This window comes from Bos javanicus, chromosome 2 (assembly GCF_032452875.1).
Source record: "Bos javanicus breed banteng chromosome 2, ARS-OSU_banteng_1.0, whole genome shotgun sequence".
Classification (NCBI taxonomy): Eukaryota; Metazoa; Chordata; class Mammalia; order Artiodactyla; family Bovidae; genus Bos; species Bos javanicus.
The window spans coordinates 134,828,082-134,855,854 of NC_083869.1; the positions used below are offsets into that span (position 1 = coordinate 134,828,082).

Below are 27,773 nucleotides of genomic sequence, written 5' to 3' on the forward strand. Positions count from 1 at the left end.
CCTTGGCTAGACTGGCTTTCTCTGCCTGACTGCCACCTGCCCTGGGGATTCTGCCCTCCCATCCCTAGTCTGATCAGCCTCTCCCATCGGGCCGCCTGCTGTGATGGCTGGTTCTCCCCGGGGGAAGCTCCACTTTTCCCACCTCCAGGCAAGCTGGCTCACAGCTGGGCCCCATCCCACTCCTGGTGACATGGGGACCTTGCATGACCTCCATCTGGGCAGGGAGGTGGTCAGCATCGCACTGACTCCTCACTCCCCTGCTTCTTCCTGTTTTCAATATTCACAGCCACCTCCCCTGGCCCGAGAGTTCCTGCCTGGAGTCTGAGCGTCTGCGGGACAGCTCCTGACTCATGCAGTGTGGAAGAGGACCCAGCGAGAGTTGGACAGGCTGGCTCGAGCTGCTCTGAGCAGTGACTCACCCTTGCCATCTGCATCTAACAGATGGCCAGAGCTCTGCAGCCCCTGTTACCTGGACCCTCTGAGATGTCCCCACGCCTTGATCAAACCCTACAGGCCAGAGTGCAGACCCCCTGCGCTGACTGAGCAGAGGAAGGGCAAAGGTCACCCAAACATATCCTTACGGTTAGCTTTGTGCCAGGCACCACTGTGACCTCTGGGATTAGAGTGAACAAAACCGACCAAGTCTCAGGGAGCGAATGTGCTAAGGTCCGTGGAGGAAGAGGGTGTGGCATGAAGACAGGCGATAAACAAGCCGATGGATGGCTTCAGGGCTTGATACACATTCTCTAGAGGGAAAGGGCCGGGCGATCTGACAGCGTGACCAGCTGGGGAGGGGACGTGAATGGCGAGGGGAGACATCTGAGGTTGTCATGCGAGGCCTCAGCCATGCAGGGGTTTGGGGACAGGCTGTTTGGGCAGAGGAAGAGGAAACAGCACAGCACGCGCAAAGGCCCTGGGTCCAGGGGCTCACGGTGCGTGTGAGGGGAACTGGATGCTAACATGCAACTGCGGGGTCTCCATCTGGGATTAGGTTCAAAAACAATAGACAGCAGATGCCAAGCACGTCCGCATCCTCAGACAAGGCATGAGCCACCCAAGCAGGGTTTACAAAGAAGGTGAGGAGAGCTGGCCCTGCAACCCTGTGCTCCCACCTCCAGCTCAGAAGGGGGTGGAAAGACCGAGAGGAGCTGGAGATGAGGAGGGCAGGGGGAACTGTTGGGATTCTGAGAGCTCCCCCCTACCAAGAGAAGGTGGGGGGCCCACCCTTGCCTCAAGCCCAGGGAGAGGGTCTTCAGCAAGAGGGTTTGATATGAGACCCCTGGGTGCTTGGATGGTAGGAGCATAACAGGGATGAGTGATTTGGAAAACGCCAAGGTGACAGTGCCGGGGGCGGAGGGCACCTAAAGCCTGGCGCTGGCCCAGCACTGAGCCCCTCGGGGGCTGAGTGGGCATCACCGCGGGCTGGGGGAGGGCACCTAAAGCCTGGCGCTGGCCCAGCACGGAGCCCCTCGGGGGCTGAGTGGGCATCACGGCGGGCTGGGGGAAGGCCACCTAAAGCCTGGCGCTGGCCCAGCACGGAGCCCCTCGGGGGCCGATGTGGGCATCACGGGGGGCGGTGAGGGGCAGATCAGAAAGGTCCCTGGAGGAGCAACGAGGTCCCTGCACAAAGCAGCTGGGACTACAGAGTAGGTGGACGACGGCGGGAATCCCAAGGACCAGCTGCAGGCGCAGGTGACCTAGTTAAGTGGGGCCATTTAGTCCTCGGTCCAGTCTGACTGGGTGTCCTTATTAGAAGAGGAGACCGGGACACAGAGAGACGCCAGGCACGTGCAGAGCAGAGACCGGTGAGACACGAGGAGGTGCCCCTGCCAGGCAGGGAGGGCCTCGGACCCCAGCCCTGCCTGCACCTGGTCTGGGGCACCCAGCCTCCAGAACTGCCGAGCGAAGAAACTCCTGTTGTTTAAGCCCCCAGGCTGGACACTTTGTCAAGCAGCCCAAAAAAGCGAGTGTGTGTGTGCGTGTGTGTGTGCTCAGTCGTGTCTGATTCTGCAACCCCATGGACTGTAGACCACAGGCTCCTCTGTCCATGGGACTCTCCAGGCAAGAATACTGGAGTGGGTTGCATGCCCTCCTCCAGAAAAAGTGGTTGCTGCTGCTGCTGCTAAGTCACTTCAGTCGTGTCCGACTCTGTGCGACCCCATAGATGGCAGCCCACCACACTCCCCCATCCCTGGGATTCTCCAGGCAAGAACACTGGAGTGGGTTGCCATTTCCTTCTCCAATGCATGAAAGTGAAAAATGAAAGTGAAGTCGCTCAGTCGGGTCTGACTCCTAGCGACCCCATGGACTGCAGCCCACCAGGCTCCTCCGTCCATGGGACTTTCCAGGCAAGAGTACTGGAGTGGGGCAAGTCCAAGGAAGGAGTAAATGGGGGGGATGGGCAGGGGGCAAAGGTACCTAACCCTAACTGCTTTGCCAAGGTGGAGGCACAGGCCTGTGGAAGCTCCGCTGCCTTTGCAATAAAGCACATTCCTCAGCCTGACATTCAAGACCACCAGATCAGCTCCTACCACCCACCAACGCTCCTGAGCCACCTTCGCCCTTGACAGAACTGGCCGCCAGCCTTCTAACTCTTAGGTCCTCCTCTGCACCCTTGCATGGGATGATCTCTTCCTCAAAAACCCTCCTTTGTCTAACTCCACCCCATCGTCTCAGGGCAAGTCCAACAGCACCTCCTCCAGGAAGCCCTCCTGGGCTCTCCCCACCCCGGGCTTCTGCTAGTGTTGTGATCAGTTTCCTGAATGTCCTTCTCCACTGAACCGTGAGCTGAGACTGCGCGCTCCATGCCCACTTGCTCTCCGGGGTCTGACAGCGCGCCTGGAACTTGGATTAAAGGAAGGATGCATAGAGCTGCCCTCCCAAAAAGGCGTGCTTGGTGAGACAGAGCGTCTCTGGCGTCAGAGCCGGCAGGGGCTCCAGAGGCCGCCTGCTCCGACCTGCGTGTCAACACCTGGGGAGCCGGGCCGAAGGAGGAGCCTGCTGCTCAAGGTCACAGGGCACAGACAGCCCCACGGGCCCCAGACCTCCCGCCTCCCAGCCCTCCTCCCTGCAGAGTCACGGTTTCTGCAGCCCCCTCCCAGCCCCCTTGACGAGCGGAGTTTAATTATTTACGACAGCGCTTTAGAGCTGCGGGTGAACCCACTGGAACGTATTTTGTAAAAGTAATGAAGGCTCCGTAATGTGAGACCTCGCTACAGTTCCCGTCACTAAATCTTGGCCCAGGAGTCGGGCAGACTACGTCGGCATTTTTTTTTTCCCCTCCTTTCTCTCAGAGAATTACAGGGTTTGCAGATGAGGGGTGGTTGTGACACAAAGCGTATCCAAGGCATTTTTTCTCATTTGGGGGGAACGAAGCCGTGGAGCCAGAGGCTGACTCCCGACGGCATGTCAGCTCCGGCCCCGCCCCAGGACGCGCCCCTCAGAGGTGTCACAGGGTCCCCGGGGGGCAGCAGACACAGCGACACGGGACTGAGAGAGGGCAGGGTCTCTGTTCTGCCTCCCTGGGCCTCAGTTTCCCCATTTGAAAATCAGAGAGCTGCTATTTTTTTCCTAGAAGACTCCAGTCTTTTCCCTAAGCCACTAATGGGTTTATTACAAGATACCCACAGACTCTCAGGGACTCCCAGCAGCCCTCGGGCAGACGTCCACGCCAGCCTGCAAACGAGGCAAAGAAAGGCCGAGTGACTTCTCCAAAGTCAAAGCGCTGGAGAGCCACAAAGGCAGGATTTGAACCCAGGCCTTCAGGCTCCAGGAAACACGCCTTTAGCCACCACCCCACAGGCTTTGCGCTGCCCGTTTCCAACAGGCCAGGGGCCGTGATGGGCTCCTCACATGTGGTGATGCTTCCTACCTCCCCAGTAAGGACGAAGTGTTTTCGCATCCTCATTTATAGGCGAGAACCCTGAGGCTCACAGCAAGCCCAGACTTAGAAGCTGGGCTTCCCACACAACGGCAAGGCCTCGGGTCTCTCCACTGAGCTCTTCTGTTGCCCCTGGACTGTAAGACACATTTCCTGGGTTCCAGTAGCCATGGTCAACAACACTCAGCCTCCCACGGATACCCAAGAAAGAAAGGCATTGCCCCCAACCATCGCCTGCAAGGGCCGGGCGCAGACTGAGCGGGACCGGGCACGGGGTTTTGTTTATTTCTGGCTGTGCTGGGTCTTCACTGTAGCACGCAGATGCCTTGCTGAGGCATGCGGGGTCCTTCTTTGTGGCCCGCGGGCTTCTCTCTAGTTGTGGTGCCTGGGTTCCAGAGCACATGAGCAGCTGGGCTTAGTGGCCCCAAAGAATGTGGGGTCTTAGTTCCCTGACCAGAGATCAAGCCCTACATTGAAAGGAGAATCCTTAACTGCTGGACCACCAGGGAAGTCCAGGGATGGCATTTGAGCCAGACTGAATTGGAGGGAAATGGAAAACCAGGAGGAGTCACTGGGCAGTGAGGTGGGGAAGGTGGTGGAAACATTTAGATGGAGGGTGAGCTTGAAATATGCCAGCATTGGGGAGGAAGGTTGACACAGCTTTAAGTGCTGTGATTTGGGATGGGAGGCTTAGGTGGTAAGACTGAGGGTCTGGACGGTGAGCCCTTCGTGGACAGGAGCCACCCATCTGTGAATCTTCAGAGCTTAAGACTTAGCAGGTGCTCAGGAAATGGATATGCGTGCACGCTAAGTGCTTCAGTCGCGTCTGACTCTTTGTGACCCCGGGGACTGTAGTCCGCCAGGCTCCTCTGTCTGTGGGATTCTCCAGGTAAGTGCAGTGGGTTTCCATGCCCCACTCCAGGCATCACCCCTACCCAGGGATCGAACCCACGTCTCTTACGCCTCCTGCACTGGCAGGTGGGCTCTTTACCACTAGAGCCACCTGGGAAGCCCGAACGGATATGAGGGCGGTGAAGTGAGGGGACCTGATCAGACCTTGTTCCGGCAGGATACAGTCCACAGTCGCCAAGCGTCAGACACGCCTGAAGCGGCTCAGCGTGCACGCGTGCTACTACTGACACGCAGGCCATCTTGAGGGTGTCCCGTCACTTCTTTGGATTTCTTCTTTATCTCTATAATCAGACCCGTATCTCCCACAGAAAGGTCTATCAGGCAGCTACCTAAATACGTAATCCTGCTGGTGAGAGGCTTTCAAACCGCTTCAAAAGTCAATTCAATAAATGTACCCACAAGACATTTACCATGCCAGTGTTTAACTGAAAATGCCAGAAAATTCTGTGATCAGCTTATCTGAACATCCTGCTGGTGTTTGGAGTCACACTCTTTTGCTTGGTTCAGGAGAGAAGAAGGTACTGGCTGCCCATTCTCTACAGAGAACTAACGAATCTGATCACACGGACCACAGCCTTGTCTAACTATGAAACCATGAGCCATGCCGTGTGGGGCTACCCAAGACGGACAGGTCATGGTGGAGAGATCTGACAAAATGTGGTCCGCTGGAGACGGGAATGGCAAACCACTTCAGTATTCTTGCCTTGAGAACCCATGAACAGTATGAAAAGGCAAAAAGATAGGACACTGAAAGATGAACTCCCCCGGTGGGTAAGTGCCCAATATGCTACTGGAGAAGACAGGATGAGATGGTGGGATGGCATCACCGACTCAATGGACATGAGCCTGAGCAAGCTCCGGAGCTGGTGATGAACAGGGAGGCCTGGCATCCATGGGGTCGCAGAGGTGGACACGACTGAGTGACTGAGCTCAACTAACTGAACTGCCCATTCTCTGCAGACTGCACAACTGCTCTCAAGGAAGGATGATGTGATCATTCATTCATTCAAAAAACATTTCTGAGGGTGCGCTGGCACCGTTCTGGGCCCTGGGGCTTCATCTGTGACCACAATTCGAAGTCCTGCATTTATGAAGCTTACATTCTAGCGGGGAGACAAGCTCAAGTGTTGAACACAAAGAAGCGAGAGGAGAGCGGGGTGCGGGGTGAGAGGAGAGAGGGGTGCGGGGCTGCTGGGTGAGAGGAGAGAGGGGTGTGGGTGAGAGGAGAGAGGGGTGTGGGGCTGCTGGGCGAGAGGAGAGAGGGGTGCGGGCGAGAGGAGAGAGGGGTGTGGGGCTGCTGGGCGAGAGGAGAGAGGGGTGCGGGTGAGAGGAGAGAGGAGTGCGGGGCTGCTGGGTGAGAGGAGAGAGGGGTGCGGGCGAGAGGAGAGAGGGGTGTGGGGCTGCTGGGCGAGAGGAGAGAGGGGTGCGGGTGAGAGGAGAGAAGGGTGCGGGGCTGCTGGGCGAGAGGAGAGAGGGGTGCGGGCGAGAGGAGAGAGGGGTGAGAGGCTGCTGGTCGAGAGGAGAGAGGGGTGCGGGCGAGAGGAGAGAGGGGTGTGGGGCTGCTGGGCGAGAGGAGAGAGGGGTGCGGGTGAGAGGAGAGAGGGGTGTGGGGCTGCTGGTTTCTCAGGTGGGCGGCGGGGGTCAGGGAAGCCTCTCTAGTGAGGTGGCACTTAGTTGAAGAAGCAAGGGGACGAGCTAGCAGATGTCTGGGGAAGATGCTCCAGGCAGAGGGAACAGCGGGGGTCAAAGGCCTGGGCCAGAGCACACCCGCGAAGTCGAGGACCACCAGGGAGGCTCTACCGGAGGCCAGGGCGGGAGGGGGCAAGGGGTCCACACGCCCTCCAGCAGGGCTCAGAGAGACAGCGGGCCAGGGCGGGAGGGGGCGAGGGGTTCAGGCGCCCTCCAGCAGGGCTGAGAGAGACAGCGGGTACTGAGGCTTTTACTCTGAGTGAGAAGTGAGCCGACGGCCAGCTTTCAGCAGGGAGGCCTTTCCAAGCAGAGCACGTGACATTGCGTTTACAGGCCTTGGCCGCCGCGTGCATAGAGAACTACCTGTGTGGGGAGCAAAGCTGGAAATGCTCAGGCAGGCGGGGGTCCCACGCCGGAACCCAGGGGAGAGAGGAAGGCCCGCCGTGGTAGCTACAGAGCGGGTGAGACGTGACTGTTTCTGGATGTGTTTTGAAAGCAAAGACAAGAGGAAGATTATTTATCGCTACTCGGGCTCATCCAAGGTGAATCTGGGTTTCAAGGTCTTGGCCACCAGACCAACAGTTTTGCTTCGAACTGCCCGTGGCTGACACTGACATTCTCCTTCTTCACCCTAATCCCCCAGAAGCCAGAAGAAAAGAGGCTTTTCACATTAAAACTATTAACCACCTCAGGGCGGGTGCAAGACCAGCTCTGCTGAGGCTGGTCTAAGATGCGCTGGGCAAAGCTTGGGGGAGTGAGCCTTTGCAGGGGGTCCAACCATTCCTGGAAAGTGAACTCACTGCCCCTGGCATGGCCAATAACCCCGGAACCACAACAGTGGCTATTCATGCCAGTGACTCCCCCCCTTAGACCAGCTGCAAAGACGTGTAATCATTCACCACCACCACAATCACAGCGACAAGAGCAGCCAACATTCGCTGCACGCTTCCTGTGCGCCAGGCGCTGTGCCGAGCACTCCGCTTGCAGCAGCTCACACAACTCTGTCCGCCATAAGGCAGGTAATATTACAATCCCCATTTCACAGATAAGGGGGGGTGAAGCTCAGAGATCCTGAGAATCAGCCTCAGGTCACACTGAGAGGGATAGAATGGGATGATTAAATAGTTCAGGAGTCCCACTAGGGGATTAAAGACAGAGTGGGAATTGTAAGGGGGTTTGGGAGCCTGCTCTAAGCTAGTAACTGCTGAAGAAAAGAAGCCGGTCACCTAGCGACAATCTGTACCACCTGAAGGAAGACCAGCTGCATCCAAGGTCCAGGCACACTCAAGCCACAAGACGGTGAGCGCGGGGCCTGGATCTGGTTACGAGGTCAGGGAGTTAATGGTCCTTGAAAGTACCCTTTCTGTATGTTGTCGAGACAGAAATACAGGGGAGAGGGGAAAATCCAGGTAAAGGGGGGCTTGATGCTGAAACCTGAGATTAGTCACCGTATTTTACTAAATGTTACTGCCCTTTTGCTAATACACATGACCTAAAAAGCACCATGACAGTTCCAGTTTGACCCTTTAGGGTCAAAGGAGGAACTAATCTAAGACTTGACGTCTGCCTCAGGCTGAGGAAGAAGGTGGTCTTCTCCCCGCCTCACTTTTTCTTTGATTATGAAAATGTAGCCCTCCTTGTTCTCGGGGCTGCGCTCCCTTGCCTGCCCACTTGAATCTCTCACAAACTTCCTATGCTGATAAACTCACTCTTCACCTCTTGGCCCCATGCTGAATTCTTTCTGCCGTGAGACAAAAGAACCTGAGCTTCGGTAAATTCTGGCACCAGGTGAGCAGCCTAAGGCAGGGGCTGGGGCTCAAGTCCTAGTCTGATTTTGGCTGGGTTTGAGTTCCAAACAAGCTGGGGTGCGGTTTCAGTACAGCTAGAAGATGACAGCAGCAGAGCCTGAACACAGGTCTCTCTAACTGCTCTCTCGGCCCTTACAGTTCCTCGCCGACTGGCTCTCAGTCCCCGAAGGCCCCTCCCAGAGCTCACCACCCAGGCCCACTTCTCATCGTCACGTCATCATTAGCCCCTGGCCCCTGGAGAAGACTCTTGAGAGTCCCTTGGACTGCAAGGAGATCCAACCAGTCCATCCTAAAGGAAATCAGTCCTGAATATTCATTGGAAGGCCTGATGCTGAAGCTGAAACTCCAATACTTTGGCCACCTGATGCGAAGAGCTGACTCATTGGAAAAGACCCTAATACTGGGAAAGATTGAAGGTGGGAGGAGAAGGGGACGACAGAGGATGAGATGGTTGGATGGCATCACCAACTCAATGGACATGGGTTTGAGCAAACTCCGGGACTTGGTGATGGACAGGGAGGCCTGGTGTGCTGCGGTCCATGGGGCCGCAGAGTCGGACACGACTGAACGACTGAACCACCACCACCGTCTCACCCTTCTCCTCTGAGGCGGGGCCAGCTCTCAACACTCCATCCATGTGCCCCCCTGACTCCCTCCAGCAAAGCTCCACCCATCAACCATTTCCTACCTACAGTGAGACCACCTTAACTCCAGGTAGGGGGCGAGCAGGTTGGAATGTATTTAGAGATGAAAGCCAAGTTGGTTGCTTACTGCAAAGACAACTACTACCTTACTAAGGCCGTCGGGGAACGTTTTTAATGAATATATAATGACTAAGGTGTTAGATAAAATGGCACGACCGTGGGGGATCTTTTTTCCTCCAACCTTGCTTAGCTGGCTTTCTTCCAATGGGCCAGGCACTTGACTAAGTCCATACTCACGTAAGCCTTACAGGACAGCCAGGGTTGATGGCTTGTCTGCAGCATTTTACAGATAAGGAGCTTGAAGCTCAGGAAGGTGAAGACGCCTGCCCAGGGCAGCACAGTCAGGGGGCACGAGGCAGCACTGCCTGCACAGCCCATTCTCACAGGGGCGTTAAGCTGGTTGGGTGACGGGGTGCGCCAGCAGGGAAAACATCACACCTGCAATTCTGTTCTGTTTACTTCCAACAAACCCATTCTTTTCTCCTAAATCACACAGCGAACTGCCCTTGTCAGAATCATCAAAGACCCAATTAACCCTGAGCACTGTGGCCCCTTCTTTGTAAACTTCCCCTAGACCCACAGATTTTCAGGCTGAGAATATTACAAAGCTGGTAGAAAACCAGCCCAGCAAGCAAGCATTTATTCTAGAGCGATACTGTGGGGAGGGGAGGCGGAGGAACTCACATGCATAAGAAAACCACCCACAGCCGCTAAATTCTGGCTGCCAAGCCTTTATTAGTGGTGATAAAAGGCGGCAAAACAGCACAGGGCTTTCCACTCCCCGGTGGAGGCTGCAGTCCCAGGAATTAGTCATGTTGTGACTGGTGGAGTTGTGGAATTTATAATGGAGGCCCCAGAGAAATTAAACACGGATTACAGCCAACTCCCTCCCCCAGCCGACTGTCTCCAGGAGCAAGGGCGCTGCTGGGCTATCCACTCCCTCCAGGAGCCTGGCTGCCGGCCAAGTGGCGACTCCGAGTTAGGGTTGGAGGAGATGGTCCTGGCTGCCCTGCCCACCCTTTATTGAATCCCGGGCGGCAAGGGCCAGGTCTGTCCTCTATGTCCTGGGCAGCACCAAGCACCCAGCGGGGCTTCAGTGAAGGAACTGAGTGAATCTGTATCTTCACCCCACCAGTGTTCTTGTGTTAAGCATCGTTTTCTTCCCAGAGGGAGCTGAAAGTCAAGGGGTTGGCCACAGAACTGGGGGTCAGAAGAAGTGGCCTGAATTTAGGCAAAGGATTCCAATGAATTCTACCTTATTTAAGAAGAGTTTGGACCCACCTCTCACACTCTGACTTTAGGGCCACTTTAAAACTCCAAAGAGTCCCGAGAGTGGTTGTATATCAAGATCATAACACCTTACTGGAAAAGTTCATCAAAAGGACAGGATGAAAAAAGAAGTTTGCCTGCAGCACGAGAACTTTGGGGGTACGCTTTGTGACACCTGTAACTGGTTGGTTGCTCTTAGAGTCATTGATCCCGGCTTTTTGTTACAGATGAATAACTCAGGCAGGAAATTAACCTTTAATGAGCACCTACTATGTGCCAAGCACGGTGTTAAGCCACTTCAGAAACATTCTTCAATCTAACAGAGTGTAGAAAAGGGCTCAGTACAAAGTGTGTGGCTAATAAATAGTCACTGAGTGAATAAGTAACTTAAAGCCCACATCAGCCCGGGGAGGTGGGGGCCATCATCCCCTCCCTACAGTGGAGGCCGCAGAACCTAAGAGGGGCTGTCCTTTGTCCCAGGGGACACAGCAGCCAAGTGGGGAACAGAGACGCAAGCTCAGGTCTGCCTGACTCTGACCAGAGCTCTAAGGAAAAGACAGCCATGGTTCCTCCTTTCTCAGCAGGGACTGGCTCTCTGAAGAGGAGACCATGAGGAGGTGGGAAGCAAGAGGCCAGGGAGCTGTCCGGCATTCGTGGTACTGAAAAAGTCCCTGGAGCCAAGCCCGGGCGTCTCAGTTGGTACAGGGCACATCTTGTTCTCAACCTGAATTCACCTCCTTCACTCGCCTTGGAGATGACTCTCCCCAGGCCCCACACCGGGGGCTGCCTCTCCAGTCATCATCCAGGATCAGATCAGATCAGATCAGTTCAGTCGCTCAGTCATGTCCGACTCTTTGCGACCCCATGAATTGCAGCATGCCAGGCCTCCCTGTCCATCACCAACTCCCGGAGTTCACTCAGACTCACGTCCATCGAGTCAGTGATGCCATCCAGCCATCTCATCCTCTGTCGTCCCCTTCTCCTCCTGCCCCCAATCCCTTCCAGCAGCAGAGTCTTTTCCAATGAATCAACTCTTTGCATGAGGTGGCCAAAGTACTGGAGTTTCAGCTTTAGCATCAGTCCTTCTAAAGAAATCCCAGGGCTGATCTCCTTCAGAATGGACTGGTTGGATCTCCTTGCAGTCCAAGAGACTCTCAAGAGTCTTCTCCAACACCACAGTTCAAAAGCATCAATTCTTCGGCACTCAGCCTTCTTCACAGTCCAACTCTCACATCCATACATGACCACAGGAAAAACCATAGCCTTGACTAGACGAACCCTTTGTTGGCAAAGTAATGTCTCTGCTTTTCAATATGCTATCTAGGTTGGTCATAACTTTCCTTCCAAGGAGTAAGCGTCTTTTAATTTCATGGCTGAAGTCACCATCTGTGGTGATTTTGGAGCCCAGAAAAATAAAGTCTGACACTGTTTTCACTGTTTCCCCATCTATTTCCCATGAAGTGGTGGGACCAGATGCCATGATCTTCGTTTTCTGAATGTTGAGCTTTAAGCCAACTTTTTCACTCTCCACTTTCACTTTCATCAAGAGGCTTTTGAGTTCCTCTTCACTTTCTGCCATAAGGGTGGTGTCATCTGCATATCTGAGGTTATTGATATTTCTCCCGGCAATCTTGATTCCAGCTTGTGTTTCTTCCAGTCCAGCGTTTCTCATGATGTCCTCTGCATAGAAGTTAAATAAACAGGGTGATAACATACAGCCTTGATGAACTCCTTTTCCTATTTGGAACCAGTCTGTTGTTCCATGGCCAGTTCGAACTGTTGCTTCCTGACCTGCATACAAATTTCTCAAGAGGCAGATCAGGTGGTCTGGTATTCCCATCTCTTTCAGAATTTTCCACAGTTTATTGTGATCCACACAGTCGAAGGCTTTGGCATAGTCAATAAAGCAGAAATAGATGTTTTTCTGGAACTCTGTTGCTTTTTCCATGATCCAGCGGATGTTGGCAATTTGATCTCTGGTTCCTCTGCCTTTTCTAAAACCAGCTTGAACATCAGGAAGTTCATGGTTCACATATCAGGATGCCACGGTTCATCCAGGATAAGCTTCTCTATAACTGACAACAACTAGACCTCAGACAGACAACAGGAAGATGGTTTTTGGCCCCCTAAACCTACAAGCCCAGATATTGTCAATACCAAATTCACACTCTAAAGCGTCCTGGACAGACAAAAACACCTTATCCTAGAGTCTAATGGAATGCACGTTTTCATCATCTATAGTATTGCTCTGCTCAGGTCCCTGTCTGGGCCATTGTCCAGGCTCTTCCCAGAGCTCCAGCTCTTCAAGAGATGTCGTGACCCTGCTTCCAATTCGGACAGGCCTCCCCATCACCCTCAGGATGAAGTCTTCACTCCTTGGTGTGACACTCAACATCCTTCTAGAGCCGGCCCTACCCACCTCCACCTTCATTCCGCCCCACTCCCTACTGCTCTCGTTCTCCAGCCATTCCAAGTATTCCATCTATTTAATCCCACACTGTATCGGTGCTGTTCATTGTTCAGTTGCTAAGTCATGTCCGACTCTTTGAGACCCCATAAACTGCAGCACACCAGGCTTCCCTGTCCTTCACCATCTCCTAGAGCTTGCTCAAACTCATGTCCGTTGAGTTGGTGATGCTATCCAATCATCTCATCCTCTGTCGTCCCCTTCTCCTCCTGCCCTCAATCTTTCCCAGCATTGGGGTCTTTTCCAAGGAGTCAGTTCTTCGCATCAGGTGGCCAAAGTATTGGAGTTTCAGCTTCAGCATCAGTCCTTTCAGTGAATATTCAGGGTGGATTTCCTTTAGGATGGACTGGTTTGATCTCCTTGCAGTCCAAGGGATTCTCAAGAGTCTTCTCCAACACCACAGTCTGAAGGTATCAATCCTTCGGTGCTCAGCCTTCTTTATGGTCCAACTCTCACATCCATACATGACCACAGGAGAAACCATAGCCTTGACTAGATGCACCTTGTCAGCAAAGCGATGTCGCTGCTTTTTAATACCCTGTCTAGGTCTGTCATAGCTTTCCTTCCAAGGAGCGAGCGTCTTTTCATTTCATGGCTGCAGTCACCATCCACATGGATTGTGGAGCTCAAGAAATCTGACTGTTTCCACATTTTCCCCATCTATTGTCATGAAGTGATGGGACCGGATGCCACGATCTTCATCTTTTGAAAGTTGAGTTTTAAGCCAGCTTTTTCCCTAGGTGAAAAGCAGCTGTGCTACTGGTAGCAGGGACAGGCACTCCACGCATAAGAGAGAGCGTGTGCTAACTCCTACTCCTCTGGCGAAAGTCATCTCAAGCACCACTTTCTGTCACTCCCCATAACCAGCTTCTCTCCATCCCTGTGACACCTTTGTGTATAGAATGTGAATCTGGTCCAGCACTCAATTACCCTTTAATGCCTTCCCCTGGAAAGTAAAGGAGCATTTTTTTGATGTTTTGTTATTTCCTACCTGCATGTGACCAAGTAAAAATGAACAGAAAATCTCAAAAATACACAAGCAACTCCTACAGCTCAACTCCAGAAAAATAAACGACCCAATCAAAAAATGGGCCAAAGAACTAAATAGACATTTCTCCAAAGAAGACATACAGATGGCTAACAAACACATGAAAAGATGCTCAACATCACTCATTATCAGAGAAATGCAAATCAAAACCACTATGAGGTACCATTTCACGCCAGTCAGAATGGCTGCGATCCAAAAGTCTACAAGTAATAAATGCTGGAGAGGGTGTGGAGAAAAGGGAACCCTCTTACACTGTTGGTGGGAATGCAAACTAGTACAGCCACTATGGAGAACAGTGTGGAGATTCCTTAAAAAACTGGAAATAGAACTGCCTTATGATCCAGCAATCCCACTGCTGGGCATACACACTGAGGAAACCAGAAGGGAAAGAGACACGTGTACCCCAATGTTCATCGCAGCACTGTTTATAATAGCCAGGACATGGAAGCAACCTAGACGTCCATCAGCAGATGAATGGATAAGAAAGCTGTGGTACATATACACAATGGAGTATTACTCAGCCATTAAAAAGAATACATTTGAATCAGTTCTAATGAGGTGGATGAAACTGGAGCCTATTATACAGAGTGAAGTAAGCCAGAAGGAAAAACATAAATACAGTATACTAATGCATATATATGGAATTTAGAAAGATGGTAACAATAACCTGGTGTACGAGATAGCAAAAGAGACACTGATGTATAGAACAGTCTTATGGACTCCGTGGGAGAGGGAGAGGGTGGGAAGATTTGGGAGAGTGACATTGAAACATGTAGAATATCATGTAAGAAACGAGTTGCCAGTCCAGGTTCGATGCGCGATACTGGATGCTTGGGGCTGGTGCACTGGGACGACCCAGAGGGATGGTGTGGGGAGGGAGGAGGGAGGAGGGTTCAGGATGGGGAACACATGTATGCCTGTGGCAGATTCATTTTGATATTTGGCAAAACTAATACAATTATGTAAAGTTTAAAAATAAAATTAAAAAAAAAAATGAACAGAAAAGCCAGGGTCTTTTTGCCTAAGGACTTGTTCAATATGGGTTGGTAAATACAGATATAATAATAGCTAACTTCTTTGGTCTGGCACTTTCTAAGTGTTTTACATGTGTCAACTCATCAAAACCATCTGGTAATCAGCAAAACCATGCTGAGGTAGATGTCTTTATTGGGTCCATTTTTCAGATGGGAAAACTGAGGCACAGAAGGTTAAGTAACTTCCTTCAAGGCAACAGAGCTAGAAAGCAACGCAGCAACCACATCAATCCCGACAGCCCAGCTTCAGAGTCTGACGCCTTGTCCGCTTCATCACCTGCCTCTCTAGGGAAAGGGGGCCTAGAGGTGGGAGAGACACTGGACATCTCTTCTCGGGCCAGGAGGGTGTGTGCACATACGTGCTAAGGCACTGCAGTCCTGTCTGACCCTCTGCAACCCTATGGACTGTAGCCCTCCAGGCTCCTCTGTGCATGGGATCCTCCAGGCAAGAATGCTGGAGTGGGTTGCCATTTCCTTTCTCCAGGGGATCTACCCCACCCAAGGATTGAACTCGGGTCTCCTGCATCGTAGGCAGATTCTTCACCATCTGAGCCACCAGGAAGGTACTCAGTATTAACACTGTTTTCTGCATCAACAGAACCTGAAGCTTCTATCGGGGTTATCTCAGGGAACTCGGGCATCCAAATCCCACCCAAACCCAAGTACATGGTGCCAAGCCCCATCAGACACTGGCAACACAAACTGGCATGACTGAACCCTCACAGCTGCGAATGGCCCCCCAGGGGCTCTTCCCTTTGTCCCCTCTGCCAGTCCAACCCAGCCCCTTCCCCAGTTGCCAAGACCCTGCTTCCCACTCCCCTGCACCTGGCTGCCCTGGCAGGCAGCCCCAGACCCCTTGTGAAGGATAAGCTTCCCCCAGCTCTGAGCAGCTGCCAGACCATGCCCGAGCCCGCAGGCATCTCCTGGGCACCACTCACTGCCCTACCAGGCCTGGCATGGCCCTGCACAGCCCCACAGAGGTGCTATTTTTAATTTAATTGGAGAGTCGGAGGAGAGAGATGGTACCCAGCAAGGGAGTTTTAAAAGCTTTTGGGGTGGGGGGAGGGGAGAGAAAGCAAAGCAAAGTTCGTAATTATACACCAGGCAGCCACATTTGATGCTTGAACAGAAAGGTTAAATGTTACATTCAGAATAAAATGAGGAAGAGAGTTCTGATGACAGTTGCCCAGAGCTACACAAGGAATAAAAAATACCCCTTGCCCAGCTCTTCTCCAGCAACCTGTTTTCTCTAGTACTCATTTCTGTGTTTTCCCCCTTCTGCCAAGAGTACACAAATAAACCGGTTTGGAGCACAAAGATTATTGCTTGATACGTCAACACCTTGATTTCAGTTCAAAAGCAGCTTTCACTCAAGCCTGGAAAAACCACACATCTTCATCTCTCAGGTCAAGGGATCCAACAAAGCCCAGAAAATTGGGAAGGTAGTCTGAAACTGTGGGTAACAACGCGGGCCCTGGTACGGATCGACATAGATGCAAATCCCTCTTCTGCCGAGGGACACATGCTGAAGTTGGTGAAACTGGCTGGATGACTCTTTCCTGTAGAGACAAATGGAACACTCTTTTCAACCTACCTTTTCCTGTAGGAACTGTGGGTGTGATACCAGGAGCTGCTGCAGCTATTTTGTGATCACAAGGCAACAAACTCTAAGTGGAAAAGTCCTTGACTGTATAGATACACCACTGTTCCACTGGACAGCCTACTTGCTACCTGAAACCCCCCCCCCCAAAAAAAAACCCCAATATGTTTTAGCCACTTTTAGTCTAGTTTTCCTTCGGGAATGCTGACTCCATTCCTAACTGGCAATGCACCATCAGCCTGAGCATGTGCGTGAACCTGAGCAGGTGCTTAGCATCTCTGAAGTTCCGTGGGGTCAAATATCACTTACTTCATTCAGTGTGTGTGCAAGGTTTAAACACAATTCCCTTTGTAAAACACTCACCAGTGCCTGACAAGGCACAGTGGCTGCCGTTGCTATTAATACTCCTGATTAATAGGAGAGAAACATCCACGTATAAAATTTAAAGTAACAGATTTTGATGCACTTTCTTGTTTTCAACGTGACTTCTCACCCTTTGTTTTGGTTCATCCTCAACCGCAAACCTTGGAGAGGAGGACATTTTACTCCTACTGTTCACCTGGTTGACTCAGGGAAGATGCAGAAGCCCAAGACAGCTTCATTACTGGCAGGGCCAGCCTGTTCCTCAAGTCTGACTCCGAGTCCATGGGGCATTTGAGGCCCCACTTGCCTCTGGGAACCACTGATGGCTCAGGTTCAGGGCTAAGGATGTGGATGAGAGAATGCGGTTCATGTGTCAAAGATGAGGTGAGTTTGACTCTGGTCTCCAAATACCCCTCCTATTCCTGGAACTCTTGAAGAGTCCCTTGGACAGCAAAGATCAAACCAGTCAATCCTAAAGGAAGTCAACCCTGAATACCTATTGGAAGGATTAATGCTGAAGCTGAAGCTCCAATACTTTGGCAGCCTGATTCACTGAACTCATTGGAAAAGACCCTGATGCTGGGAAAGATTGAAGGCGGGAGGAGAAGGGGATGACAGAGAATGAGATGGTTGGATGGCATCACCAACCCAATGGACATGAGTTTAAGCAAGCTCCTGGAGATAGTGAAGGACAAGGAAGCCTGACGCGCTGCAGTCCATGTGGTCACCAAGAGTTGAACATGACTGAGCGGCCAACAACAAATCCCTGGAACATCAGGGTTACCCGGTGTCAGTCCTCCACCCACTAAGCTTTTGGTTCTCTAATGTTAAGAGGCAGATGGGAAGGGAGCATTAGAGAACCAAAGTCTCCCTCCAGAAGCAGCCATACAACAGAGTGGCTAAGAGCCCAGATCTGATTTGAACCCCACTTCTGCTGTTTTCAAGGGGAAAAATTGTTTTTGTTGTTTTTCAGTCACTCAGTCGTGTCCGACTCTTTGCAACCCCATGGACTGCAGCACGCCAGGCTTCCCTGTCCTTCACTGTCTCCCGGAGTTTGCTCAAGCTCATGTCCATCGAGTCGGTGATGCCATCCACCCATCTCGTCCTCTGTCGTCCCCTTCTCCTCCTGCCTTCAGTCTTACATAAACAGTAAGCTAGGACTCTTTCCTCTGTATTACTGGAATAAGCAAAAAGCTGCTGTAACCATCCCCAGATCTCAGTGGCTGAACATAGTGGGTTCTTCCTCGTGTCCCGGTGCCGTGCGGGTTGGTGGGCTTGGGGTGGAGACTCTGGTCCACTCATTTAGCCTCTGTGCTCTTGCAGCTCTTCCCCTCCCCCATCAGAGCCACTGCATCCCAAGGGCTCATAGAGCAATTTTAAGAACCAGGCACACGCCGAACTGGCCAGTACCTATGTGTGGTCACGCGGTCCTAACTACAAGGATGCCTGGTGGTGTGAGCTCACAGTGTGCTGAGGAGGGAGGGGGCAAGTCACCCACAGTCCCCAGAAACCTCCAGCTCAGTCCACCCCACTGAAAACAGGCATCCTGCCACAGTCCAGATCACGTGACCTCATAATATTTAATTCGCTTCATTCATCAGCTCCTGAAATAGATTTCCCGACAGACACACCTCATTTTCCTGCGCTTCACTTCAGAATGCTTCACAAATACCTGCTTTTTTTTTAAACAAACTGAAGGTTTGTGGCAACCCTGCCTTGAGCAGGTCTATAGGTGGCCATTTCCCAGCACTGTTTGCTCACTGTGGGCCGCAGTCTGGCAGTTCTCACAACCTTCCAGAATTTTTCATCATTATTATTATCGTATTTGTAATGGTGATGTGTGGTCAGCGGTCTTTGATGTTACTACCACAATACGTCGAGGGCTCAGGTAAGAGCACGTGTTGGCAATAAAGCGGCTTTTGGGCCGTGTCGGTGCTCAGCCGCGGCGCGCGGTGCCTTCACCGTCAGGCAGGGGCTTCTGGTGCAGCGTGCAGGCTCAGCAGGCGTGCCGCTCGGGCTCTAGTTGTGGCGTGTGGGCTTAGCAGCCCCGAGGAACGTGGGATCTTTCCTGACTGGGGACTGAACCCACATCCCCTGCATTGTAAGGTGGACTGTAACCCCTGGACCGCTAGGGAAGCCCCAGCAGTAAAGTCTTTTTAGGCTGAGCCACGTACGGACTTCCGGATGCAACGCCGCTGCGCTGGGCGGCCGCAGCGTGAGCGTGACTTGTATGTGCCCCGCCGCCGCTCAGTCGCTCGGCCGCCTCCGACTCCTTGCGACCTCACAGACGGCAGCCCACAGGCTCCTCCGTCCCTGGGATTCTCCAGACAAGAACGTGGAGTGGGCTGCCAACACCTTCTCCAGGGGATCTTCCTGACCCAGGGATTGAACTCGGGTCTCCTATATTGCCGGTAGATTCTTTACCGTCTGAACCACCAGGGGAAGCCTTTTATACACAGTGGGAAACCAAAACATTCAGAGGGCTGTGTCACAGCATTCGCTTTCTCAGAGCCAGCTGGAAGCAAGCCCTTGGCACCCCAGGCCTGCCTGTACCCATCACATGTGCCCCCGCAGGAGACGCCAACCTCCTGGAACCAGAAACCTCACGTGTCTTTTCACCTTGAAGTCCACAGTGCCCAGCAGAATACCAGACACGTGGCAGGTTCCCTGGTATTGACTGAATAAACACTAAACCAACAGGAACACCACTTCCGCAGAGCACCGGGACGTCCAGAAGGAGTGGGGAGGACGCGGCCATCAGAGAAGGGTGCGCCAGGCCCTCACCCACTGGGCTCCGGGGAAACCACCGCTCACAGGTCCCTGAAGCCCCCACAGGCAGCCCGGGCCCCACCCCGGCACTCACGTGCTCACACTCCCTGCGTCCCCCACGACCACAGAAGCCAGCACTTCCAAACAAGTTATTTATTTGCATACGGAAAACAAGACCTCGGCCAGGGGCCCAAGGGCAGGAAGGGCGCGCCAGGCCTCCCGCACCAACCCCCACTCATCTGGAAGGAGGGGGAGGTCTACAGACTTCAACTCTCCCATCCCACCCACCCTGTCCCCCCTCAAAAATAATTCTCCCTCGCTCCCATTCAAACCTACTCAATCAAAAGAATGGGACCGCCCAAGAGAAACGCCAGGAGAAAACAAGCAACTGTTAAGCGTGGAGATGGCAGCTGGCAGCTCCATCCCAGTGACAGACTAGCCCCCCCAAAGGGTTTCCAGGGTGACAACCTGTCCTCCAATGGGGTGAATCCCAGTCTTGAAACAAGATAAAACCCTAGAGCCTAAAACAATCTCCCATGACCTCTGCATTCCAAAGCCAGCCAAGCCCACCCTGGCCCAGCCTCTCGCTGGGATGAGCCCCCACGCCCTTCCAAGGGGGGCTGGGCCGCAGGAGCAGGCCAGCTGGCTACAGCCGGAACCTCTCGTCATACTCCTCCTTCGTCAGCCACTCAGACTTGTACGTCGACAGGTGAGCCACCACGGACGCTCCCAGCCAGACACTGAAATGCCTGTTGGAGCCCGCAAACACGGACGCCTTGGTGGGGAAGAAATGGCTGGCGAGCAGCTGGTAGAGGCGCATGGTGAAGCCGGGGTAGAGGGTGTTGCCCCCACAGGGCGCCACGTGAGAGGCGAGCAGCGGGCGCAGGCTGGCCTCGCAGGCCTCGATGGAGTCCATGGCGGCCTGGGCGAGGCTGGGCCCCTGCAGGCCGAACACCTGGGGGCTGAAGAACATCTCGGGGGCCAGCCGCTGCATAGGGGTCAGCTCCACCGCGGTGCCATCCGGCAGATGGTAGCTGTTGCGCTCGTCGGCGCCGTCCGGCAGGTTCTGGTAGAAGTCCAGCTCGTCCCCCAGGTTCTGCGGCACGTAGCACTTACGCATCTGGGTGCTGGCCACGGTGTCCAGCTGGAACAGGTTGTGGCGATTGTAGTCTTCCTTGAAGAGGCTCTTGAAGAGATAGACCGAGAGGTCCTGGCCCGCGAACTCCAGCGTCGTTGCCCCGGGCCGCAGCGGGCGGCCCAGGTGGAAGGGCTGCACGCGCGTCAGGCCACAGCCTGAGTCCACCACCACGCCCGTCAGCAGGCCGGACGAGTACAGCGACATCTCCAGCTGGTCGGCCAGGAGGACGGACGGCACGTTCAGCAACTCAAACAGGATCTGCAGGAGGGGAGCGGACAGACGCTCAGCGAGCTCCCCAGGACCACGCGAGGCAGAGCGCAAGGCGGCACAGACACGTGTCCTCCAGGGACCGGCCCGCCCCGTGCGGCTCACCCTGGGGGGACTCGGGAAGGGTCCTGGAGGATCAGGAGGAGCCAGGCTGGCCCTCGGGAGCTTGCCTGATGACGGCCTTTTGGAAGACCGTTCTGGTGGAGGGGCAGGGAGAGCCTGAGTGTGTGCGCGCAGGCGCCTGGCTGTGTGAGCAGCACAGCGCAAGCTGGGGCAGGTCCAGGGCAGGAGGTGCAGCCTGAACTATTTCAGTTGTTTTCAATTTTTTTTTTTACTTTTTGGCCGTGCTGGGTCTCTGCTGCACAGGCTTTTCTCTAGCTGCGGCGATCGGGGCTACGCTGCGGTTGCAGGGTGCCTCTCGCTGTGACGGCCCCTCTGCCTGTGGGGCTTGGGCTCTCGGGGGCTCGGGCTCAGTGGTTGTGGCTCCCGGGCTCCAAGCACAGGCTCAGTAGCTGCGGGTCACAGGCTTGGCTGCTCCGCGGCACGTGGGACCTTCCTGGACCAGAGATCGAACCCATGTCTCCTGCACTGGCAGATGGATTCTTCACCACTGAGCCAGCAGGGAAGCCCCTGAAGCGTTCTTTTTAATAAGACAGAAGTGATGAGAGAAGAAAGCCGTGCTGCGCACAGCCCACCGCCTCCTGAAAGGAGGGCCAGCAGGAAGGGAGGGCGGGGCGGGGGGGACGCTCACCTCCTGACATGGGAAGCCCGTTGTTTAAGATAAACACTTTCCAAACACCAAGACAAAGCTGGAATTCTGATCTTTAGAGCTTGGCAAGTCCCCCGGCTGATTTTTTCCCTGCCTGTCACCCCCCTAGTCTTTACAGAGCACCCCACCCCCTCCTCCCAACTGCCCAGCCCACGCTGCGTCCCCAGGGCTCTGACACCACAGATGCAGAAAGGCTTGAACGGCCCAGCTCTGTAGCCCCTGGAGCCTCTGGCCACCTAGCCGCCTTTGCAGGCCCACAGGCCCACCTGCTCCCCTCAGTGGGAGGGAGCTCCGTCCATTCCTATGCTCAGACTATTATCCCCTCACCATCCATTCCCCATACAGAAGCCAAGGTCCTCTTTTCCAAATAAAAATCAAATGTGACCCCCTCACCCTACTTAAAGCTCTCCAGGAGCTCCATATTCACTCAGAGCAGAGGTTGGCAAACATTTCCTATAAATGGTTCAGGGTATCAGATGTAGCAAATAAAAACACAAGATGCCCAATTAAATCTGAATTTTAGCTGGACAACAAATAGTGTTTCACTATATCCTATGACTTCCTGGGTGGCTCAGACGGTAAAGTGTCTGCCTACAACACAGGAGACCTGGCTTCGATCCCTGGGTCGGGAAGATCCCCTGGAGAAGGCAATGGCAGCCCACTCTAGTGCTCTTGCCTGGAAAATCCCATGGACGGAGGAGCCTGGTGGGCTACAGTCCATGGGGTCGCAAAGACTTGGACACAACTGAGAGACTTCCGTTTCCCTTCACTTTATATCCTATGCAACATGTGACTCGCTGGAACAGTGCTTGCTGTTGATGGGAAATCCCAGCCTACCATGCATTTCATCTAGCAGACCTGCAGCGGCGAGCCATGGCCTCGCTCCAGCTCCTCAGTCCTGCTGCTGCGGGGTGAGAGCAGCCACAGGTGACATGTAAGCGAGCGGCCGCGGGCATGTCTCAATAAACCTTTATTTATAAAGACAGACGGTAAGCCACACCTGACCAACTGGCTACAGTTTGCCAACCTTTGATTTAGAGTGAAGTCCAACCACATCCCACAGCCTACCAGACCGATGAGCTCCGGCCCCTGGCTTCCTGTTGCCACCCTCCCTAGCTTGCTGGGCTCCAGCCTCCCACGGAAGGCCTCCCTGATCACATCAAAGGGGCTCCCCTGTTCCCCTCAGTCAGTTTCACCCCACTGCATCTTGGTTTTAGAACTGATTACTACCTGGAATTCTTGTTAACTTGCTCACCGTCAAGCATTCCTCCAGCACATAAGCTCTTTGAGGACCGGAAGGTGCTCTGTGAACATTTATGGAGCCCGTGAGCACCCAGAGCCCCCTCCCCACCGCACCCTGTTCACAGAGCGCTGACCTGCTGTGCCTCCTGCCCAGGGGGCCTCTATGCGACCCCCTCGCCTAACACGAGTGCTGGGCACACACGCGGGGCACAGTCAGCATTCACAGTGCGAATGCTTCAGAGGGCGGAGCTCCCGTGCCCACGTGGGTCTGAACACAGTGTCAGGCCCGCTCCCTGGAGGGGCAGCCCAGAGAAGGCCTTACCTCCAGGGTTTTCTGACGGTCCACGGGCTCCTTCAGGGGGCTCTCTGTGATGATCACAGGGAAGTCCTCGTGCTCCAGCCGATGCTTCTCCAGGATAAACGACCAGATGTGCTCCACACCCTCCCAGTTGATGACGCGGCCCCGCTGCACGGGGTAGCTGAAGGTGTCGGGTCGGCAAATGTCGATGCCAAGACTCACACGCCGCCGAGCGTAACTGGGGCCCGGGTTCTCCCGGCAGGGGATGTAGTTCACGACACTGGGTAAGACCAGCTGCGGCTCATTCCAGCCCGACAAGCCAGCCTTCAGAAAGGCAGAGCCGTGGTCAATGATGATGGTTCTTGCAGACATGGTGGAGGCGGGGGGGAGGCCTGCTCACGGGCTCCGCAAGCAAGTTTGGCCACCTGTGGAGGAAGAGAACAGGGGTGACCATGCGCCCACTCTAGGCCGCCACTGGCTTCTCCACCCCACAGTCAAACCTCAGGCTCCTGTGAGTTCATCTGCTCACCTTTCCCGGCCTTTGAACAAGCTGCAACCTGCACCTGGACGGTTCTTTCCAAACTCCCATTCTACGAAGTGCACCTAACAGGCCCCACCTGGAAGGCCAGCCGATCCACTTGCCCCCCTTCCAGCAGGCTTCTCCCCCTGCACTTGGCATGCTGTCCACACCACGTGGGCATCTCTGCTCCCGGGGGCCCTCTCGCATTCTGCAGACCTGAGAAGCTCGTCACAGAGGACGGGCCTGTGGACTTTGGCTGCCTGACTGAGGACACGCGGGAGACGCAGCTCCAGCTGCGGGGCCACCGCCCTCGGTAGTGACAGCGAGAACAGGAGCAGCAACAGGAATGACGACGACGACGTGGCGGCCACCCTGCAGTAGACTCTCTCTTGCCCGTCTAGTGCTGCGAGGCTGAGTGTCGGGTTGAGGGAGGCACGACAGTCGTGTGTCCATCAGAAACGATCAAGCGTCAGCAATTTCACAGGGTTTGGCCCAACAAACGGCCCCACTTCATTTTCACCACCATCTGTACTACTTCACCGTCACCACAGTCTACTTGGCAGCGCTGCCGTGACACTCGTTGACGGCAGGGAAGCTGAGGCACACAGAGATGGAAACGCGTTTCCCGGGGCCACACAACTAATAAAACCAGGGTGAGATGTAAACCCAAACCAAACTCCAAAGAACACAGCGAGCACCAGGCGAGGCTGATGAGAGGATACGGAGTTTGAGTGTGTGCTGAGAATCTAACAGACTATACAAGAGGCTGCGGGCCACACAGCTGACCATGACTGTGGTCAGCGCCCTCCTCTGTACAGTGAGGGCAATTACAAACACAGGCATGCTGAGAAGGCAGGCGTGGTCACACCTGATTTTCAGACTTGACTATAAAAACTGTACTAGCCAAGGCTATGTGGGTTGGCCAAAGGAAAATCACATAGCTCTAAAGGACAGGGTGGAGAGTCCACAAATAAATCCACACGAAAAATGCCACCGGACCTTCGACAAGGTGCAAAAACAATGACATAAGGAAGAAGAGTCTTCACAATAAACGGGAGGGAACAACTGCAGGTCCCACACCAAAAAAGAATCTTGAATCCACACCTCATACTTTGTTCAAGATTAACTCAAAATAGACCATAAACCTAAATATCAAACCTGAACCTATACAAGTTTTGAAAGAAAACACAGCAGAAAAATCACTGTGATCTCCAAAGTTTTCTAAGATACAACACTAATAGCCTGATTCATAAAAGAGCAAATTGAGAGGTGGGGCTTCATCAAACTTAAGAACTTTTGCTCTTCAAAAGAAACTATTAAGAGAATAACGCATACAAGGTACAGATTTGGAGAAAAAAGTTACAAACCACACACCTGATAAAGAGCTTTTATCCAAGAAATATAAAGGACTCACAAAACCCAATAACATGAAAATAACCCAATGTCTTGAATGGGTGAAAGATTTAAACACTTCACAAAAGACAATACAGGAATGGCAAATATACACGGGAGACGATGCTCAACATTGTTAGGAAGATGAAAACCAAAAGCACCATGATGCCGCTGCACACCTATGAGAACGGCTGAAGTCGCAGGCCGACTACAGCAAGAGCTGACGAGGAGGCGGAGGACCAGAGCCCCGTGCACGCTGCCGGTGGGGGTGCAGGACTGTGCTGCCACCGCAGAAAGCAGCCTGGCAGCTTCTCAGAAAGTCAAACATGCATCGACCACACAGCCTAGCGTTTCTACTCCAAGGATTTACCCAAGGGAAACAAAAGCTTCTGTTTGCACAAAAACACATGTTCGTGTGTTTAGAACTTTCACTCATAATCACTCAAGTATAGAAACAAGCTAAGTATCAACTGGAGAGGCACAGACACGTCTCCATCCAATGGACTCGCACTCAGCAAGAAAAAGGACTAAGTGATACACACAGTAACATGAATAATTCTCAAATGCATTGAGCTCAAGGGAACAGGTCAGACTCGGAAGATGCATGCTGTAGGAGTTCCCGTTCATACAACGTTTCGGAAAAGGCAAAAGCATAAAGACAAAACAAACCTGCGGCTCTCAGCAGCCAGGGATGGAGAAGGGCTGACCCCATGGGGCGCTGGGGGTGATGTTCTACTCTGGTGGTGGGTACACAACTGCATGCATTTGTCCAAACCCTCACATCCATACAGTAAAGAGTGGCTTTTACTCTGAGTAAAAATGAAGGCGCAAACCCAGTGGATATGGAGACAAACGAGAGATACATGAAATCCCCTTGCAGAATGCAAATCGTCACACACTCAGCAGACTTGCTACCAAGGATGCACGTGGGTGTCTAGCATGAGAGACCCTGGAGCAGCTCAGCCCGAGGCCACACCCCGGAGCCGCCACTCCGCCAGCGGTGCGCCTGCCTCAGTTTGAGCTGCAGCTCCGTCGACCTGGCGCCACAGAGCATGGCAGCCACCACCTGGCCTGGCCAGCAGCCGCCCGCTCTCACCAGCCTTGGGCCTCTGGTTAGGCTTCCTCGAATGAGATCTGACAACAGATGGGGCAGAGCGAAGAGAAGGAGCGAGACGGAACCGAGGCACCAGTCTCCTCCCTTGCCTGCTGGGACCGAGAGTGATGGAGAAACGGGCATCCAGATGACTTCTGGGACGTAGGCTGTACCACCGACCTCTCTGCACCTCAAGAGCAGGGCAACTCGTAACCGCTTCCTTGCCCCTGGCATCTGGCACCAGGAGATGCAGGCAGGCTAATGTCCACTGTGACGCTTGATCGAGTTGCTCAGTTAGGGGCGTCCAGGTGGGTGGCCCAGCTGCCCGGCCTGGGAACTTGAGGATGGAGAGCAAGGGGCCACCGTCCCCCTGGGCCATGACTGCAGGAAGAAAGTCTGGATGGCTCCAAGGAGCCCATCCCCAGGACAGAGACTAAAATGTACACATTCAAAAGCACTTTACTGAATCACCTACTGTATAAAACAAACCCCTACTGAGCATTATGGATCCAAACCATTCTGATGTGGTTGCTACCCTCCCAGAGCTTACACTCTACTGAGAGAGACCATCAGCAAGCACCTGATCAATGCTTCACACCAGGTGGGATTAGCACAATAAAGAGAAAGAAAATCTGGTAAAAGCAACACGGAGTGTAAGGGGCACAGAGGCTTGGCGTTATTCTAAACAGGGCCTCTTTATAGAGGGACAGCTGAGCAGAGAACTGAGTTCAGTGAGAGAACGAGGCATGCGGTCACCTGGGAAACCATTCCAAGCTAAGGGAACAGCAAGTGCAAAGGCCCTGAGGCAAAACCTGCCGGCTGTGAGCTGAGAGCATCCCCGAGGCCAGTGTGGGGACGTGGCGGGCGAGGGGAAGGGAGCTGAAGGTCTCAGATGGGCTTTCCGGGGGTGCTGTGCTGTGCCTCGAGCCGAGAGGAGCCACTAAGGGTCTGAATTGGGGAAGGAATATTATCTGACTTGAGTTATAAAAAGGACCACTGGGCTGATGTAAAGTACAGACCGTGAGAAGCAGGAGGCAGAAAGATGAGAAAGATGATGGCAGCGGCACCAAGCTGCTAACTCCCGAGGAGAGAGGTGCTCAGATTCTGAACGTATTTAAGAAAGATGAGTACGACGCAGTGTGAGACAAGATGAGGAATAAAGAGCGATGCCAAGATTTTTACCCCAAAAAGCCAGAAGAATGACATATGCACTCACTAAGAGGAAGACTACGGAAAGAACAGGTTTCAGATAGGGAGGAAATCAGGAATTTTATTTTGGACATGATCTAAGTCTGAGATGCCTACCAGACACACACGAGGATGCCTTAAGGCAGAGTTTACAGTTACCTGAGCTGGAGCTGCACCTGAGAATCAGTGGATGGGTGCACGCATGCTCAGTCGCTCAGTCGTGTCTGACGCTTCGTGACCCCATGGACCGCAGCCCGCCAGGCTCCTCTGTCCAAGGATTCTCCAGGCAAGAATACTGGAGTGGGTTGATATTTCCTCCTCCA

General features: G+C 53.6%; 1 protein-coding gene across 2 annotated transcripts in view; it reads right to left on the reverse strand.

The window, feature by feature from the left end:
* Positions 1-19,681: 19,681 nt before the first annotated feature.
* ACTL8 (actin like 8) overlaps positions 19,682-27,773 on the reverse strand; it is a 77,073-nt gene continuing 68,981 nt past the window's right edge. For both annotated transcript variants that reach the window (XM_061395264.1, XM_061395274.1), the window contains exons 2-3: positions 23,282-23,682; positions 19,682-20,939 (exon numbers count right to left, since the gene is read on the reverse strand). In XM_061395264.1, the coding sequence (XP_061251248.1) occupies positions 20,190-20,939; positions 23,282-23,629 (1,098 nt within the window). In that variant the 5' untranslated portion in view covers positions 23,630-23,682 and the 3' untranslated portion in view covers positions 19,682-20,189. The remainder of the gene's footprint in view (positions 20,940-23,281; positions 23,683-27,773) is intronic.